This window comes from Rhipicephalus sanguineus, chromosome 8 (genome assembly GCF_013339695.2).
Source record: "Rhipicephalus sanguineus isolate Rsan-2018 chromosome 8, BIME_Rsan_1.4, whole genome shotgun sequence".
NCBI classification, from domain to species: Eukaryota; Metazoa; Arthropoda; class Arachnida; order Ixodida; family Ixodidae; genus Rhipicephalus; species Rhipicephalus sanguineus.
Window position 1 is genome coordinate 30,540,397 of NC_051183.1, and position 14,606 is coordinate 30,555,002.

Genomic DNA, 14,606 nt, shown 5'->3' on the forward strand with positions numbered 1-14,606 from the left:
GTTTTACGTCCCACAGCCATGGTACGATTATGAAAGACACCGTAGTGGAGGGCTCCAGAAGTTTTGACCATCTCGGGTCTTTTACATTCATTGCATCAAAGCACGCACTGATTTAGTGAGCCCTGATATATAAAATAGCGAGTAGACACCGAAAAGACCAGGGAATTTGGCAGAGCCCACTTTGAGGAACCCTCACCTTTTCTATATGAAAAGGCGTCGTCCAGCTTGTACATCACTGCGGCGATATTATGCGATAGATTACACAATCTTATGAAATAAATTTTTACCGCTTCAGACGCCCTCTGTGATGAATCAAAGGCCTGAAAGACTTGCCTCTGGTAGCCCTTGTCATTAACCAATCCCAGCATGTCATAGTCTTATAAAAATGCAATATAATTAGTTTATTGTATACTAAAGTTGGGAAGTGGTTCTCCTTAGTGTAAGTATAACAGAACGGCGGAAGTTTGTCCTTAGCTTTCGCAGTTAGGGTGGACAAGGGGGCGTGTTGGTTTTGTATGATCCGAGGTAAAAGGCGCAATGACGACGATGGACAAGAGAGATACAAGAGAGGCGCCCTTTTTGTGCGTCTCTCTCTCTTGTCGTCGTCGCCTTGGTGCCATTTATCTCGAGTAGCCCTCGCAGTACCGTCCAGTTCCCTATCAAACCAATACTGCAAAACATTTCTTGAGGCTATTTGAAGCCGGCAAGATGTGTCATTAAATTTGCTCCGGAGTTCAGTCAGTGGCCTTGGCAACCGAATTAAAATGAAGCTGTGCAGAGGAAAGCTTCACTTCTCAGACTGACCCACGTAAGAAACTCCATGGGTGCATAAAAATTTCAAAGCGGCCCCTTATCTCTAGGCATTGGTTCATTTGATATATGAAAAATTATTAATGACTCATCTGTTTATTATTTTGCTATGTGTTTCGCAGTTAATCCATGTCAGCATTCCTTAAATGGGTACTCCTGTGTGCCGCAATAGGCATATTTTTTCGGTCACGATCCTGGTAATGAAAAAATGCTAACCATGCATTTCGTGATTTGCTTGCAGAAAGCACAAGAACGGACCCTGTGTGCCAATCCAGACCTGCCCGCCGAAATGTCCAGCCTACATGACATTCGAGATGCACCGTGAACGTTGTCCTCGTATATGCAACGTGGCCCGAGAAGACAGCTGCTCAGAGACGAACGAAGGACCAGGCTGTGCCTGCAGGAAAGGCTTCGTTCTCAGGGCACCGTTCGGCACCGTTCGCACCCGCGTCTGGTGCATACACGAATCGATGTGCACATTCCCTGACGAAGTAAAAGGAGCTGATGGAAGGCAGTATGTGAAGGGTGGCCGAATGCATAAAGGAAGCACAGCTGCAAGGAACGACACTTTCTCGGCCTCGAAGCAAGACCAGCGTGGCGTTCAAGAGCCCATGCCCAAAGGAACTGACGAGGACTTGTTTCTTGGTGGTAAAGGATTCCCTCCTATCGGAAACCTGGCCAACATGGGAGGCCAAAGGAAATTAGGCGCCGAGAATGGGGAAATAGCACAAGGGAAAGTTGCTCCTGGAAATGAAGAACAATGGCGTTGGAACCACCGCCAACCAGAGATTCAAGGTTCCTGGCCTCAAAAGATCGACCAGGATTTGTTGCAAGACAAGAAGAGATTTTCATCGCTTGGCGGCTTGACCCAGAAGACAGGCGAAGGATTTCGCGTCAGCCAGGAAAAACGTCGTCTCAAAGGAAGTGAAGAAGTTCGCGGAGCTGGACTTACTGGAAATGCCAACTTCTGGGGCTGGGACGAGGTTCATCGAGGCTCGGAAAGTTCTGTGTCTAAAAAAAGGGACAAAGACCTGTATCGTGGCGTAAATCACTTTTCTCGTCTGGGATACAGTAGTCCGACAGCTGGTCAAGGTTCTCAGCTTCGCCAACAAGCAGTTGGCTTCATTGGCAGCTATAGTGGCCATGGAAGAGGAGTTTCCCGTCGCGACCGTTTCTGGGACAGGAACAAGCACCAAGCCAGGTTAGGGAACTCCGCATTTCAGCAGACCAGCAGCAATTTGTATCAGGGCACTGGGGGATTTACTGCGCAAGGTCACCTGGGCTATGGAAGTGGTCAAGCAACAGCGATTGGTCCTCAAGAGACTGGTTTTGAGGGCGCACAAATGGGTCAAGGACAATTTCAGGTGCGTGGACGCCCCGTTGAGAGCACTGGTCAAGCCTCTCTGATAAACCTAGAAGAAACTGGGTTTGAGGGTGGCCAAAGAATGCAGGTACAAGCAGCTTCTACTAGTAACAACCTCTGGGCCTCGCAGAAGGGGAAACCTGGGTTTCAGGAAAACGTGCCTAAAGGATACGACGATACGCAGTCTCTCGGTACGAAAGGATATTCTCCTCTCGGCGATGTGGGCAATACAAGAGGTCAAGGTTCACTGCTGCTTCGCGGATCATTTGTGGGAAGAAAACACGGAGGCAGTTCTGACCAGTGGAAGGAAACTCACGGCGAACAAAGATATTTGGGTCTAGGTCTGGGAGGTGAGAAAAGTAAACAAGGTCAGAATTTCGATATAGACGACTGGCTATCAGGACAACAGAGTAGTACCATGCCCGACTTCACCAAAGGACAGGAGGGTGACGAAGGTCTTGTGCCAACCAAGATAATCGACAACTGGACTCCTGACAAAGGGCAGTTGCAGAAAGGGGCGAGTAAAAAAGGAGGCCTACCCAGTAGTATCATGGGGGCAGGCAATGTTCCCGGTGTGGGTCTACCGGTTGGAAAACTACCTGATTTGCCCAAATTAGATGAAAGTGGCTCCGCAGGCGGCTTTCCCGGTGTGGGAATTCCAGGAGGGAATATTTCAAATATTCTGGATATACTAGAAGCAAAAGTGAATGCTCAGAATGCGATCAACGAACCTGGACAAATACAAATAATAGGCCGCGGTGGCAGTGCCACAAAAGGAGGTCAACAACATATCAGCACAGACAAGAAAACAAGAGCTGCTCTCCCTAGCGGTATCAAAGGAGGCCTAACCAGTAGCATCAAAGGGGCAAGCAATCTTCCTGGTGTCGGAGTGCCGGTCGGGAAATTACCAGAATTGCCTAAGTTAGGCGGTAATGGCGCCGCAAGCGGCATTCCCGGTGTGGGGACTCCAGGAGAGAATATTTCAAATATGCTCGATATGCTAGAAGCAACAGTAAACGCTCAGAAGGCAATCAGTGGACCCGGACAAATAGAAATAATAGGCCACGGTGGCAGTGCCACAAAAGGAGGTCAACAACATATCAGTACAGAGAGGAAAACAAGAGCTGCTCTCCCCAGCGGTATAAAAGGAGACCTAACCAGTAGCATCAAAGGGGCAAGCAATCTTCCTGGTGTCGGACTGCCGGTCGGGAAACTACCAGAATTGCCTAAGTTAGGCGGTAATGGCGCCGCAAGCGGCATTCCTGGTGTGGGAACTCCAGGAAAGAATATTTCAAATATGCTCGATATGCTAGAAGCAACAGTAAACGCTCAGAAGGCAATCAGTGGACCTGGACAAATAGAAATAATAGGCCATGGTGGCAGCAGCACAAAAGGAGGTCAGCAACATATCAGTACAGAGAAGAAAACAAGAGCTGCGCTCCCTAGCGGTATCAAAGGAGGCCTAACCAGTAGCGTAAAAGGGGCAAACAATGTTCCTGGCGTCGGACTATCGGTCGAGAAACAACCAGAATTGCCAAAGTTAGGTGGTATTGGTGGTCCAGGTAGCATTCCCGGTGTTGGACTTCCGGTGGAAAAGCAGCAAAGTAATCTGGATATACTCGAAGCAAAAGTGAACGCTCAAAGGGCAATCAATGGAGGTGGAGAAATAGAAATAATAGGCCATGGTGGCAGTGGTACAAAAGGCGGCCAACAACATATCAATATAGAAACCAAAGTAAGTGCTGCTAACCCTAGCGGTAAGAAAGGAGACCTTACAAGTAGCAACAAAGGGACGAACAATGTTCCTGGTGATAGACTGCCGGTCGGGAAACCACCAGAATTGCCAAATGTAAGCGGTAATGGCAGTTCAGGAGGCATTCCTGGTATGGCACTTCCATCAGTGAAACCTGCGAATATTCTGAAAACACCTGAGGGAAAAGTAGGTTCTCCTAAATTGATCAATGAACCGGGACAGATACAAATACTAGGCCATGGTGGCACTGGCACAAAAGGAGGTCATCTTCCGGGCGCTATAAAGCAGAAAGCAGGCGCTGTTGATTTGACGCGACAAACCAAGGCTCTCCCTACGCATCAAACAGTTCAACCAGCAAAGAGCGCTCTTCCTGTTGCTTCTCCCAAAATTAGTTCACTTAGTGAACAAAAACAACGCACACACTTCGGAGGCCAAGGTACACAAACTCGTCAGGGCAGCACAGCGCAATCCACTACACTTAGTTGGACGCAACAAAACGAGCTGTTGTCTACTCCTTCAGAGTTTCAAAGACCAAATGTTGCTTTTCCCGTTCCGAGTGCCACTCCTGCGCCTAATTACCAACAGTCAGAAAGCACAGATTTCACAGGTCAAGACAGGTTGTCGCAACAAGGTAACACGGTACAGCCTGTTTCGGTTGAGTGGAAGCAACAAAAACAGCCGTTGTCAGGATTTTTGCAGCTTCAAATGGAAAATGGCCAGTTTCCTCTTTCCGGTGTCGATGTTGCCTTAAACAAACAACAACGAGACAGTACACGTTTTAATGGGCAGGGGTGGCGACAACGTCAAACTAACGCGGCAGAACCCGGTTCGACTGTATGGGTGCAAGAAAATCAGCCGTCTTCAGGAGTTTCGCAGTATCCAAGAGCAGCAGCTCCTGGTCCTATTTCTGGCACTGCTTTCGTAGTCACTAACGAACAGCCAGATAGCACAGGCCTCGCAGGCCATGGCTGGCAGTTTCTTCAAGGTAACACAGCGCAACCTAGTGTGGTCGAATGGACGCAACAAAACAAGGCCCTGTCTGGAATTTCGAAGTTTAGAAGAGCAACAACTTCTGTTCCTCTTTCGCGGGTCGCATCAGCCAATAAACAACCAGTAAGCGCCCATTTCGCAGGTCATGGTCGGCAAGCACCTTTTCGGGCCAAGGCGCAACCTAGTGCTGTTAAATGGATGCAAAAGAATGAGCCGTTTTCAGGGACCTCGCAGTTTCAGAAAGCAACGGCTTCTGTTCATATTCCTGGTACTACTGCTGTCTCTTCTGTTAGGCAGCAAGAAGGCAGAGATTTCACACGTAATAGCTGGCAAACGAGTCATGGTAACATGGAGCAACCTAGTGCGGCTTTTTGGACTGAACAAAGCAAGCCATTATCAGGAATTCTAGAGTTCCAGAGAGCAACTGCTCTTTACCCTCTCCCATATGCCGCTATCGCCTCTAATAACCAACAAACAGAAAATACCCATTTGACAACTGAAGGCTGGCGCACGCTTCAAAGTAACACGCAACAACCTGGTTTGGTTGACTGGACACGCCAAAATGAGCCACTGGCAGACATTCCACAGTATCAAAGAGCTATGGGTTCCGCTTCCTTTTCTGGTGCCACTGCTGCCTCTACTAATGAACAGCTTGAAAACACAGATTTCAGGGATCAGGGTTGGCAAGCACGCCATGGTGTCCCGGTGCAAACCGTTGGTGTTGACTGGACCCACCAAAATGAGCCATTACTCGGACTTTTGCGGTTTCAGAAAACCAAAGGCTCTGTGGTCCCCTCAGAATGGACTTCTGGCTCCCACATCGTACAAAAAGAAGCCACGGATTTCTCAGGCCGGAATGTGCGAATGCATCCAAGCAACACGGTGCCGTCTAGCACAACCGATCGGGCGCAAGAAAATAACCCAGTATTTGTGTATCGAACGGTTCAGAGACCAACGGCCACTGTTTCTCTTTCTGGTGCCACTGTTGCTTCAAGTAATTCGCAAAAGAAGAACAAGGTCTTCGCCGACAAATTGCGTCAAACTGGTTATTCTGGCGTGGCACAACCGGGTGCTATCAAGTTCACGCAGAAAAATACGGGTGTTGATTCGCTTTCCGATGCCGCCATCCCCCCTAATCGGCAACGGAAAAGCAGGGATCTCACGGGGATATATCCCCAAGCGAGTGCAGGCAGCAAGGCACAACCGGCTGCTGTTGGTTGGATGAAACGTAACCAACCCTTCAAACGGCTTCTTGAGACCCCTAGTGCTGTGTCTTCTCTTCCTCCTTCCGGTGCATCTGCTCTGTCCATCAATCAGGGACAAGGAAGTGCATATTTCACAAGCAACTTTCTTCCAATTGGTCATGACAGCGTGGCACAGCCAGGCATTATCGATTGGGCGGAGCAACAACCTCCGCTCTCAATGCTTCCAGAGTTCCAAAGCTCAACGGCCTCCTCTCATCTTTCTGGTGCCTCTGTTGCCTCCATTGGCCAGGAAAAAGGAAGCGCGGATTTAGAAACTGGCAAGGCTTCCCAGCCGAATGATGAAAACATGAAGCCACAAGGTGCTATATATAGGACGCAGCAAAACCATCCCCGCTCACAGCTACCAGTGTTCCAACGTGTAACAGCCTCCTCTGCTGCTCTTCTTAGTGCCGCTGCTGCCTCCGGAAATGAGGTAAAAAGAACTATCGATTTAAAAGGCACCGGCTCTCAAATGCATCATGATAGCGTGACAAAGACAGGTGTCCTTGACGGCTTGAGAGGTGAAGGCTCGCAAACGGGCCACGGTAGTACGGCTCAACCAGTAGCGCAAAACATAAACGTCGGGGGAGAAACAGAGGGAGCTTTGGATAAGCAAAAGGAGACGTCAGGGCAGCGCATCGTGCATTCAGGAATTCACGTTGGCAAAAAAGTGTTCGATGGCCTGTATAATATGTGGCCCTACGGTGGGTTCTTCCAGTACTCGATGCCTACAATAGGTACTGGTCAACAAGAGGTCGGGAATTATCCAGACGTCTATGGTGGTTACGGTGCGCCAGGGCAACCATCCTTTGGTGAGGATATGATGCCATTCGGATATCCGACTGTCTATCCCACCCCTTTTGTTCCAATGACAAATACATGGGGGCAACCCAAAGCAGTAACGGATGAACTTCAAGCGCAGCAACAGCGTGTCCCAGAAAGTGATATACCTGCTTCGCCAAGCTCGCTGTCCAACCAGAACGCTCAGAAAACGGAGCCTGAAGTTTCAACACCCGGAGTCAAAGGAATCGGTGTTTCTGGTGTGCCGCATAAAAGGACTGCTGGCGTTGCGCCAGCAGCAAAAAATTACGCTTTTGATGACAGTAGTCTGGACTCTTGGTAGTATGTAGCTGAGCCTTGTCGCCATGAATCAGTCAAACAATGGCGCAAGCATACGACCGCGCTCTTGAGATGCCGACGCCAAGCTAGTTTGTCTTGTTTGAGTTATGCGTTTCAGTGGTAAATCTCAGTGGTCCACATTTCCTCTAAAAGCGGACAAAAAAGAGCTTGTATTTATACCAGCTGAAGCTCTATGTGAGACAATAGACCAACAAGCTTGGTGGTGAGCACCAACTCATAGAAAAGGCCACGGACACCGGACACAAACATAGGCTATTTTTATTTAGTTGACATGTAAGTAATGTTGTGAAACATTTATTATGTATTGAGAAGCCGGAGGTACCTTACTAACAGATTGTGAGATCTCTGCGCCCATGATATCACAAAACAATCAGTATTTTTAAGCTCCACTAGCGCAGTATGCGGCGTCGAAGCATATTAGAAGTTGGGGAACACAAGGAAGTACAATCAGATACGGTTAAGTTTAAAGCCAGCATTTTATTGTTAGGTTTCCTGTCGTCTCGAACACACCTTCTTCATTCTGCACAATTTCCTTGCTACGAAAAACGACTTACCGCCTTTGAGCAAAAATTTTACCGTTTCTATCATATGACGTGGGAGCCTCATGTTTTTATTGCTGAAATTAGTCATTCATATCACATGTGAAATGTTTTAAATGATTGGCAATGTTTTAGTAGTTCCATTCTAGGTCCGTTTTGTCATCTAATCAGTTATATGAAACACTCAATGGAAGGACGGGAAATGATGCAATATATAATGGCTAAGACTCTTGGCCTGGCAACATCACAGTGCCAAGACACTGCGTTCACCAGGTAGACGTCTACTTATTCCTCCATTTAGCTCTAGCTTCTAGCGTTCCCTATTTTCTTATCTCAGGAACCTTCTAGGAATGTTCATGGCACGTTGTTGCCTTTCGGTGTAGATCAAGTGGCTTTCACTTATGGCAATAAATACTCGCACACTGTATAAGACTGCATATATCTTGACACCATAAAGGGTACTCATGATTGATCAAAGCAATGAAGTGTCGAATGTGTTGGCAATGTTGTGCGGAAGCTGTTTTGAGGTAACAACACTTTTGAGGTAACCATCCAGGGCACCCATGACTCATTAAAAATTGCCACAGGTTTCATTGTGAACGCAAAAGAAGGCTCTAAAAACATTATAAGGTTTTACCGGCAGCATGTTGTGAACAGCACATGAAGTATAGTTGCAAAAATATGACCTACATGAGGAGATATTGCACAATGTTCTTTGAATCAGGGGTCGGCAACCTTTTGAGGCGGGGCGCCGGGTTTCATGGAGCTGATACGGCGGAGCCCGCACGGCCGGGGGGGGGGGGGGGAGGTGTTTTGCAGGCAAGGAGAAAAATTTCGTTAATTGACAATAATGATATATAAAACTTTCATAGAAATCATGTTTATTGTGAGCCCGCATGTCACAAGGTTGCAATTTATCAATAAGTTAGAAGCAAAAAAACTGAACGCGACTTCTGGTGCTGAACATTCTTAGCCAACTCGTAAATGTCGACATCAAGGTTGCTCACCGAGAGACGCAGAAAGTCGTGAAGGTGTTCATCGCTTAGTTAAGGGAGGAGGGGGGTTTTCTGACGTCGTGCCGGGGGCCGCATAATATTGCTTTGCGGGCCGCAGGTTGCCGACCCCTGCCTTAAACCATCGGGCATACGCTTCAAACATGCAATGAAATCCACGCAGCAGTTGTCTTTGTCCATAGTCTGGAGCATTTGCGATTTGTACAACTTTCTAGATGTGCTCCCGATATGGGGCAGATGAACCCCCTTTTTGCCGGTATGCAGCACAGGCAAATTTATGCCATAATTACAAGACCCGTTGAACAATAGGTTTCCACTTTTTGACTTTTTGAGAATGGTTGTCTTGAAACTCCAGCCAAAATCAAGATATTTATTCAGTATGCATGGCTTCTATGCGCGCCGGCATGAATTCGGCAATTAAGGGGGAAACACATATATTTGCGACAATAAATTTCAAGAAAGTATCTATATCATTGACGGCTGCCGTATAATCAGTATTCGCTACGGTGGTCGTGTTGAAGTATCTAAAACTACCTCCTGGGATTTTATTGCCCATAATGTTTGAAAACATTGGCTTCTTTTACATTCGGTGACGTGCTTTGAAAGCAATGTTATTTTTGATGACCCCGCTATGATATGAATGCTTAATATGAAGTAGTCAGTAATCACAAGAGTTTGCAGTCTTTAGCTGATATTTATTAAGCAATCAGGAGCACTGAAACTTTCAAATAACGGTTTTGCAGCGAATGGATCTTTGGAAGGTAACTCTTCGCTAGATTAGCTGAGGAGCGCAAATTACATTTTTAAGGTTCTACTTACTCCTTCCTTGATTCTAGAGTTAAGCTCTGCTGGCAGGAGAATGTGAAAGGTAAGCAGAAAGTTGCTTCTGAAATGCATAAAGGCTGAAAAATGACAAAAGCTTTTGGTTATAAAGCTGCCACTTTTACTGCCACACCTTAAAAATTAAAATGCACAGAAGGAATATCGTGTGCAGCACAAGTGCATGCTTACAACATCAAAAACACATTGAGAAGAAGCGCATAGTTTCATCTTAAAGGAGAGTATGTTAAACCTTGAATTTAGTTCATGCAGCTATGCCTTTGTATGTGATTGCTCCCTTGCCAAGCGGCCCAACAATGTATTTTGTGCACGTACATTTTTTAAAATAAAAGCAGCGAAAACTCCGGAAACTCATTCGCTAAAGCACTGTCTTCAGAATCGAGAGAATCTAAGTCTTTTGAAACTGAGGCGGTGTTAATTTGTTTTGGGTTTTATACGAGGCTACTTCTATTTGGCACGTGATACACAGCACCAATATGGTTTCCCGGAGCAGTTAGTCTACTTTATCATCACAGATGTAGAATTAGTATGTTCAGCAAGATCAAATGACAACGGGCTCTTACGAATAGCTAGAGATGAGTTGAAAATAATATTTACCTTATACTTTAAGTGAATAGCTAATGGTAAGTTATCACTTAGGCTTGATTTCTAGACATGCTGATTTCCAGATAGATTAGAATTTTTAGTTTGTAGGTGGTGCACTGTATAAAGTTCCAGCATTCATTGCCAGATGATTTAGTTGAACATTAGTTCACTACGACATTATACGAAATATTTAATATTCAATATTGGTTACGCCTTTAGGCGGAGGCTACTCTGGTATCTCAAGTTAAAGCACATGCAAAAAGCACGAAAAATACATCAATATTTGTGACAGGTTGCGCAGCTAATTGGACACTACAATGTCAGTGGTTCAAAAACATGAAAAAAAAACAACAAGATCGATACGGGTATACGAGAAAGAGTAAAAAATGCTTAGGGATATGAAATCTTACATCGTAACTTCTATGCGAAAATGGAAATAAACAGAAAAATATAAGCGATGCATCCATGAGTATAATACATCGTGTAAAGAAAATTAATTTAATCTGTCGTGTGTCTAATTGCGGAATGTGCCTTCTAGGAGGCCTGGTCACTTCCCTTGCTAATTATAGAACTCGTAGTAAATTTCTCTAAATTTTAGTCGAATAAATTCAATGGGAGCAATCGTTAGCAATAGACATGAGCCGATCGTGTGTTCATATTGCCTTCTCTAACGTTTATAGTGAGTTGCAACTATGATGAAAATGTAGATACGTCGCAAGAGCGGTTGTATTAAAAAGTATGGTCTAAAACAGGACCAATCTATAGTTTTCATACGACACCATATGCAGCATTGATGTGATACAGTGATTCTCTAGAGGTGCCATAACCTAAAAACTGTAATTGCTTTTCTCAGAGCCCATAACGAATTTTATTCGCGGATCCAGGTAAGTTTTTTAGGTACGATGAGCTGAAAAAGAAAACTGCTTATTGTTTTGATAAAACACTTGAAAGGAAAACAAAATAGACGACAAAAATAAGAAGTGGTTGCACGTCCTTGAAAGTCTTAGAGTACAACGAGATGAATACAGTGCAGCGACATCTATCTATATGACACTTAAGGGGAAAAAACATGGCTGATCCCTCCGTCATAGAAATCGGTATAACACGAAAGTAAAACGTGTCTTCACAGAAGTAGTTTTTATTGTGCAGTGATATATGGAGCTTGTACAATGTCTATTCGTGTTTGGCAGCTATAGCACTGTTTGACGTGGATGCACCCATGTTGACGCCTAGTGGCATGTCTCCATCACGACGACTAACACCCATGATCATGATTAAACCGTTGTGGTAACTGCAGTTGTGAACATATATTTGGACATAGCGAATCGTGAATCCCGAGTAAAGATGACATCAACACGCTCATAATCAACACTGGTACCCGATATGCACTCCTTCAAAACGCCGTCAAGTAAGGAGAGAAACGGCATGGTGGCACGGTGTGCGCTTTCTAGTAATGGCTAACCGACGCCTGTGCTCATGCATGAACTACCCCACTGCGCTTCAGCAACACGGGAGGCAGATATTCGTAGCTTGAGCCACCAAGGCACGACATTCGCCCGTTGAAATCGTGTCCTTTCTGCAACGCGTATTGCAGCAGTTTTGCTAGTCGGTGCCCTCGCAATCGAAGGAGTCAGCGGTGGAGAAATCCCCTTGGTGAAGCTGCACTACTCCGATGAGCTGGCGCACGCTAACACGAAGCGAAAGGCAAAGAACGTAACTGCCTCTAGGGTGCCTCGGCAACGCCAGCGCGGCCAGTGTACCTTGCTAGTATCCAGACGATTTAACCTCCGACGTCGCGCGCGATCTTGGAGTAAGCGCTAGTAAGTGTCGACCGTGACACATTACTTCTTTTCACCTCTTAAAGACACCGGTACCACTCCGCTCCGCCCCGCCTATACCTACACCGCCAACAGAGAGCACCGCGCGAGAGAGAATGTGTGAAAGATATAAAGCGCGTTCGTGAGGCGTCCTGTGTCTGTTTAGATAGCTTAGTCAGTTGAGCGTCTGGCGCTTACCGTCGCGACCGCATGGTCGTGGGTTCGTTTCCCAGCGGTTGAACTTTTTTATTGGTTTTTTCTTTCTCACACATTGGCCTCAATTTTATTAACGTCATATCCGTAACGGATGCACTTGGCGGTCCCCGGCATAAAAGGCTTTCGTGTTAAAAAAAGAAAGCGAACTTGCAAGCCTTATCCACGGAATAGTGGGACGGACAGTAGTCAGTCGTCAGCGTACAGGGGTAGCCGGCTATGATCCATAGCCCAATCGAAAGCACATGAGACGCACTGAGAACGTTTTATACATAGTGCTAATATAAAGGTTGTGAAATTTGGTTTACGTTGGCTTTATTTCTGGTTAATGTGATCGTAGATGACTTGTATTAAATATGATTTTTCAAATCCAAATAGAGATGGCGGGAGTTAATAGTCACCAAGTACTACTTCTAAATCCTGCAGGCGTCGCCTTGGATAGCTTTTTTAAAAATTTTCGCAGAAAAATCAATAAGAAGGAAGCTGAATCGTAATATGAAAGTTCTTATCGATTACCAATGCCGCTTCTGCGGAGAACAAGGCTCTTCAACACATGATAGGAGTCTGCAGACAATTAATACCCATTAAAACACCCCTGCATTTTACACACCAACGAAATTTGGGAGATTGCCTGGGCCACCTGAAACCTGGAAGATCAGCTAGGGTTGGTCGCGAGGGCCCAGGATGTGCCTGAGCTCAAGGACTCCCGGAATAAGAAAGTCGTTCTTAATATCTCTCTCTCACTTTGGAATGTTCATCTGCACGGGTCACTGCAGATAAAGGCCCATAACCTGCACCTGAAACCAAGCATTTCGCGAGTATTCGTGATCTACTCTTCAGCTTTTCTTGCCTCCTAACTTGATACCAGAGGCATGGAGAAACTTGTAGCACATAAAAGACTCACTGACGAAGAAAGTGACGAGAGGACGATGAGCTTCCGATGCTGACGATGCGCATGTGACAATGCACAAGCGTGGAGGGAATACTCTAGACATTTACGTTTAAAGGGATACTTAAGTGAAACATCAGTTTGTTGTGGACTGTTGAGATGCCATTCCAGAAATCTCATAATGCTTGTTTCACGCAAACGAAACCCTCAGTTTGAACGAAAATTGCATTCTGCAGGTCTGCGTGCCGTTAGCTTGATTCAAACCACCGCCCCCAAGTGGGGGGACGTGTGACCTAGCATCCCCCGATTTAGCCTGCGCTACGCCATGACTTGATATCCCCTGGCAACTGTGCGCCTTCACCGGAAACGCACGCTAGAATACTTCATGTTATGCCTGTTTTCTTATTCGTTGCTGGTCGGTGCTGCTTCTTTTGCGATGTTTTACGCGGATAGATCAATTCCAAACAACAGATTGATTCTCGGGCATTGTTGTGTAGTATCGGAATGCTGCATGCGATTCACGTGCCAGCGTCTGAGCACGGTCGTTCCATGGGTGTGTTGTCGATGTGCTTGAACCGTGTGCTGAACTTCTCTTTACGCTGTCAGTGTGCCGCGCTGACGAAATGCGACACGACCAACGCATGCATGCCGTTAAATATGTGCACGCAGCGTTGCCTCATGTGACACCCGTGGAAGGCGATGCATACATCTCCGAGGAGTACGTTCGAGAGTGCCTGACCCTTGACGACTCGATCATTTGTTTTCAAGACAGGAACCGGGGCTGTTCACGAAAGCAGTAGTTGCGGTTTAATTTGTGATTGCAAAGCGGACATGGGCATCACAATGGTGGTTTCTGCGACCTGCTCACGTCCCGGGCACGCAGTCAATCACTACGCTAAAATGCACTGAAAATGCTCGCCGTTTAATTTAGATCGTTTCCGTTTAATTTACGAAACCGAGTTTTACGAAAGAATCCGTCTAATATAAATTTCAAGATGTGCGCTGAATACGCACAATTCATTCTTGTATTGCCACATTTAGAACAGAATGGCACCATGACGTCCTTACCAAAATTACACCATCTCCCGCTAAAGGGGACCATGAGGCGATGCGAAGCCGGAGCACTTGCACGATCGCGTTCCGTTGGCGTTCGCTGGGCATGCTACCGACCTCGCGTCGTGGAACGCGAAGAGGGACGCTATGCGCGTCGTATCTTCCATCTAGCCTGGCCGTTAATTCTCACAGGGCGAGCGGGGAACGCGGTCGACAGGCGGGCGAGAGGGGGGCAGCGTAGCAGAGGAGAGAGAAGGGGAGGGGACGCGCATGCACTCGAGCTCCTCGCGGCGTTGCGCAGGAGAGAATTTCGGCATGTCTAGCCCGCGTTTCAGAGGAAGAGTGGAAAGGGGGAGG

General features: G+C 46.5%; 1 protein-coding gene across 2 annotated transcripts in view; it reads left to right on the forward strand.

The window, feature by feature from the left end:
• LOC119401630 (zonadhesin) overlaps positions 1-14,606 on the forward strand; it is a 297,434-nt gene that overhangs the window by 14,536 nt on the left and 268,292 nt on the right. Inside the window, exon 3 of one of the 2 annotated variants that reach the window (XM_037668531.2) lies at positions 1,052-8,619. In XM_037668531.2, coding sequence (XP_037524459.1) covers positions 1,052-7,283 — 6,232 coding nt within the window. In that variant the 3' untranslated portion in view covers positions 7,284-8,619. Of the gene's footprint in view, positions 1-1,051; positions 8,620-14,606 lie in introns of those variants that run through there. The other variant, XM_049418805.1, reaches the window with a different exon arrangement.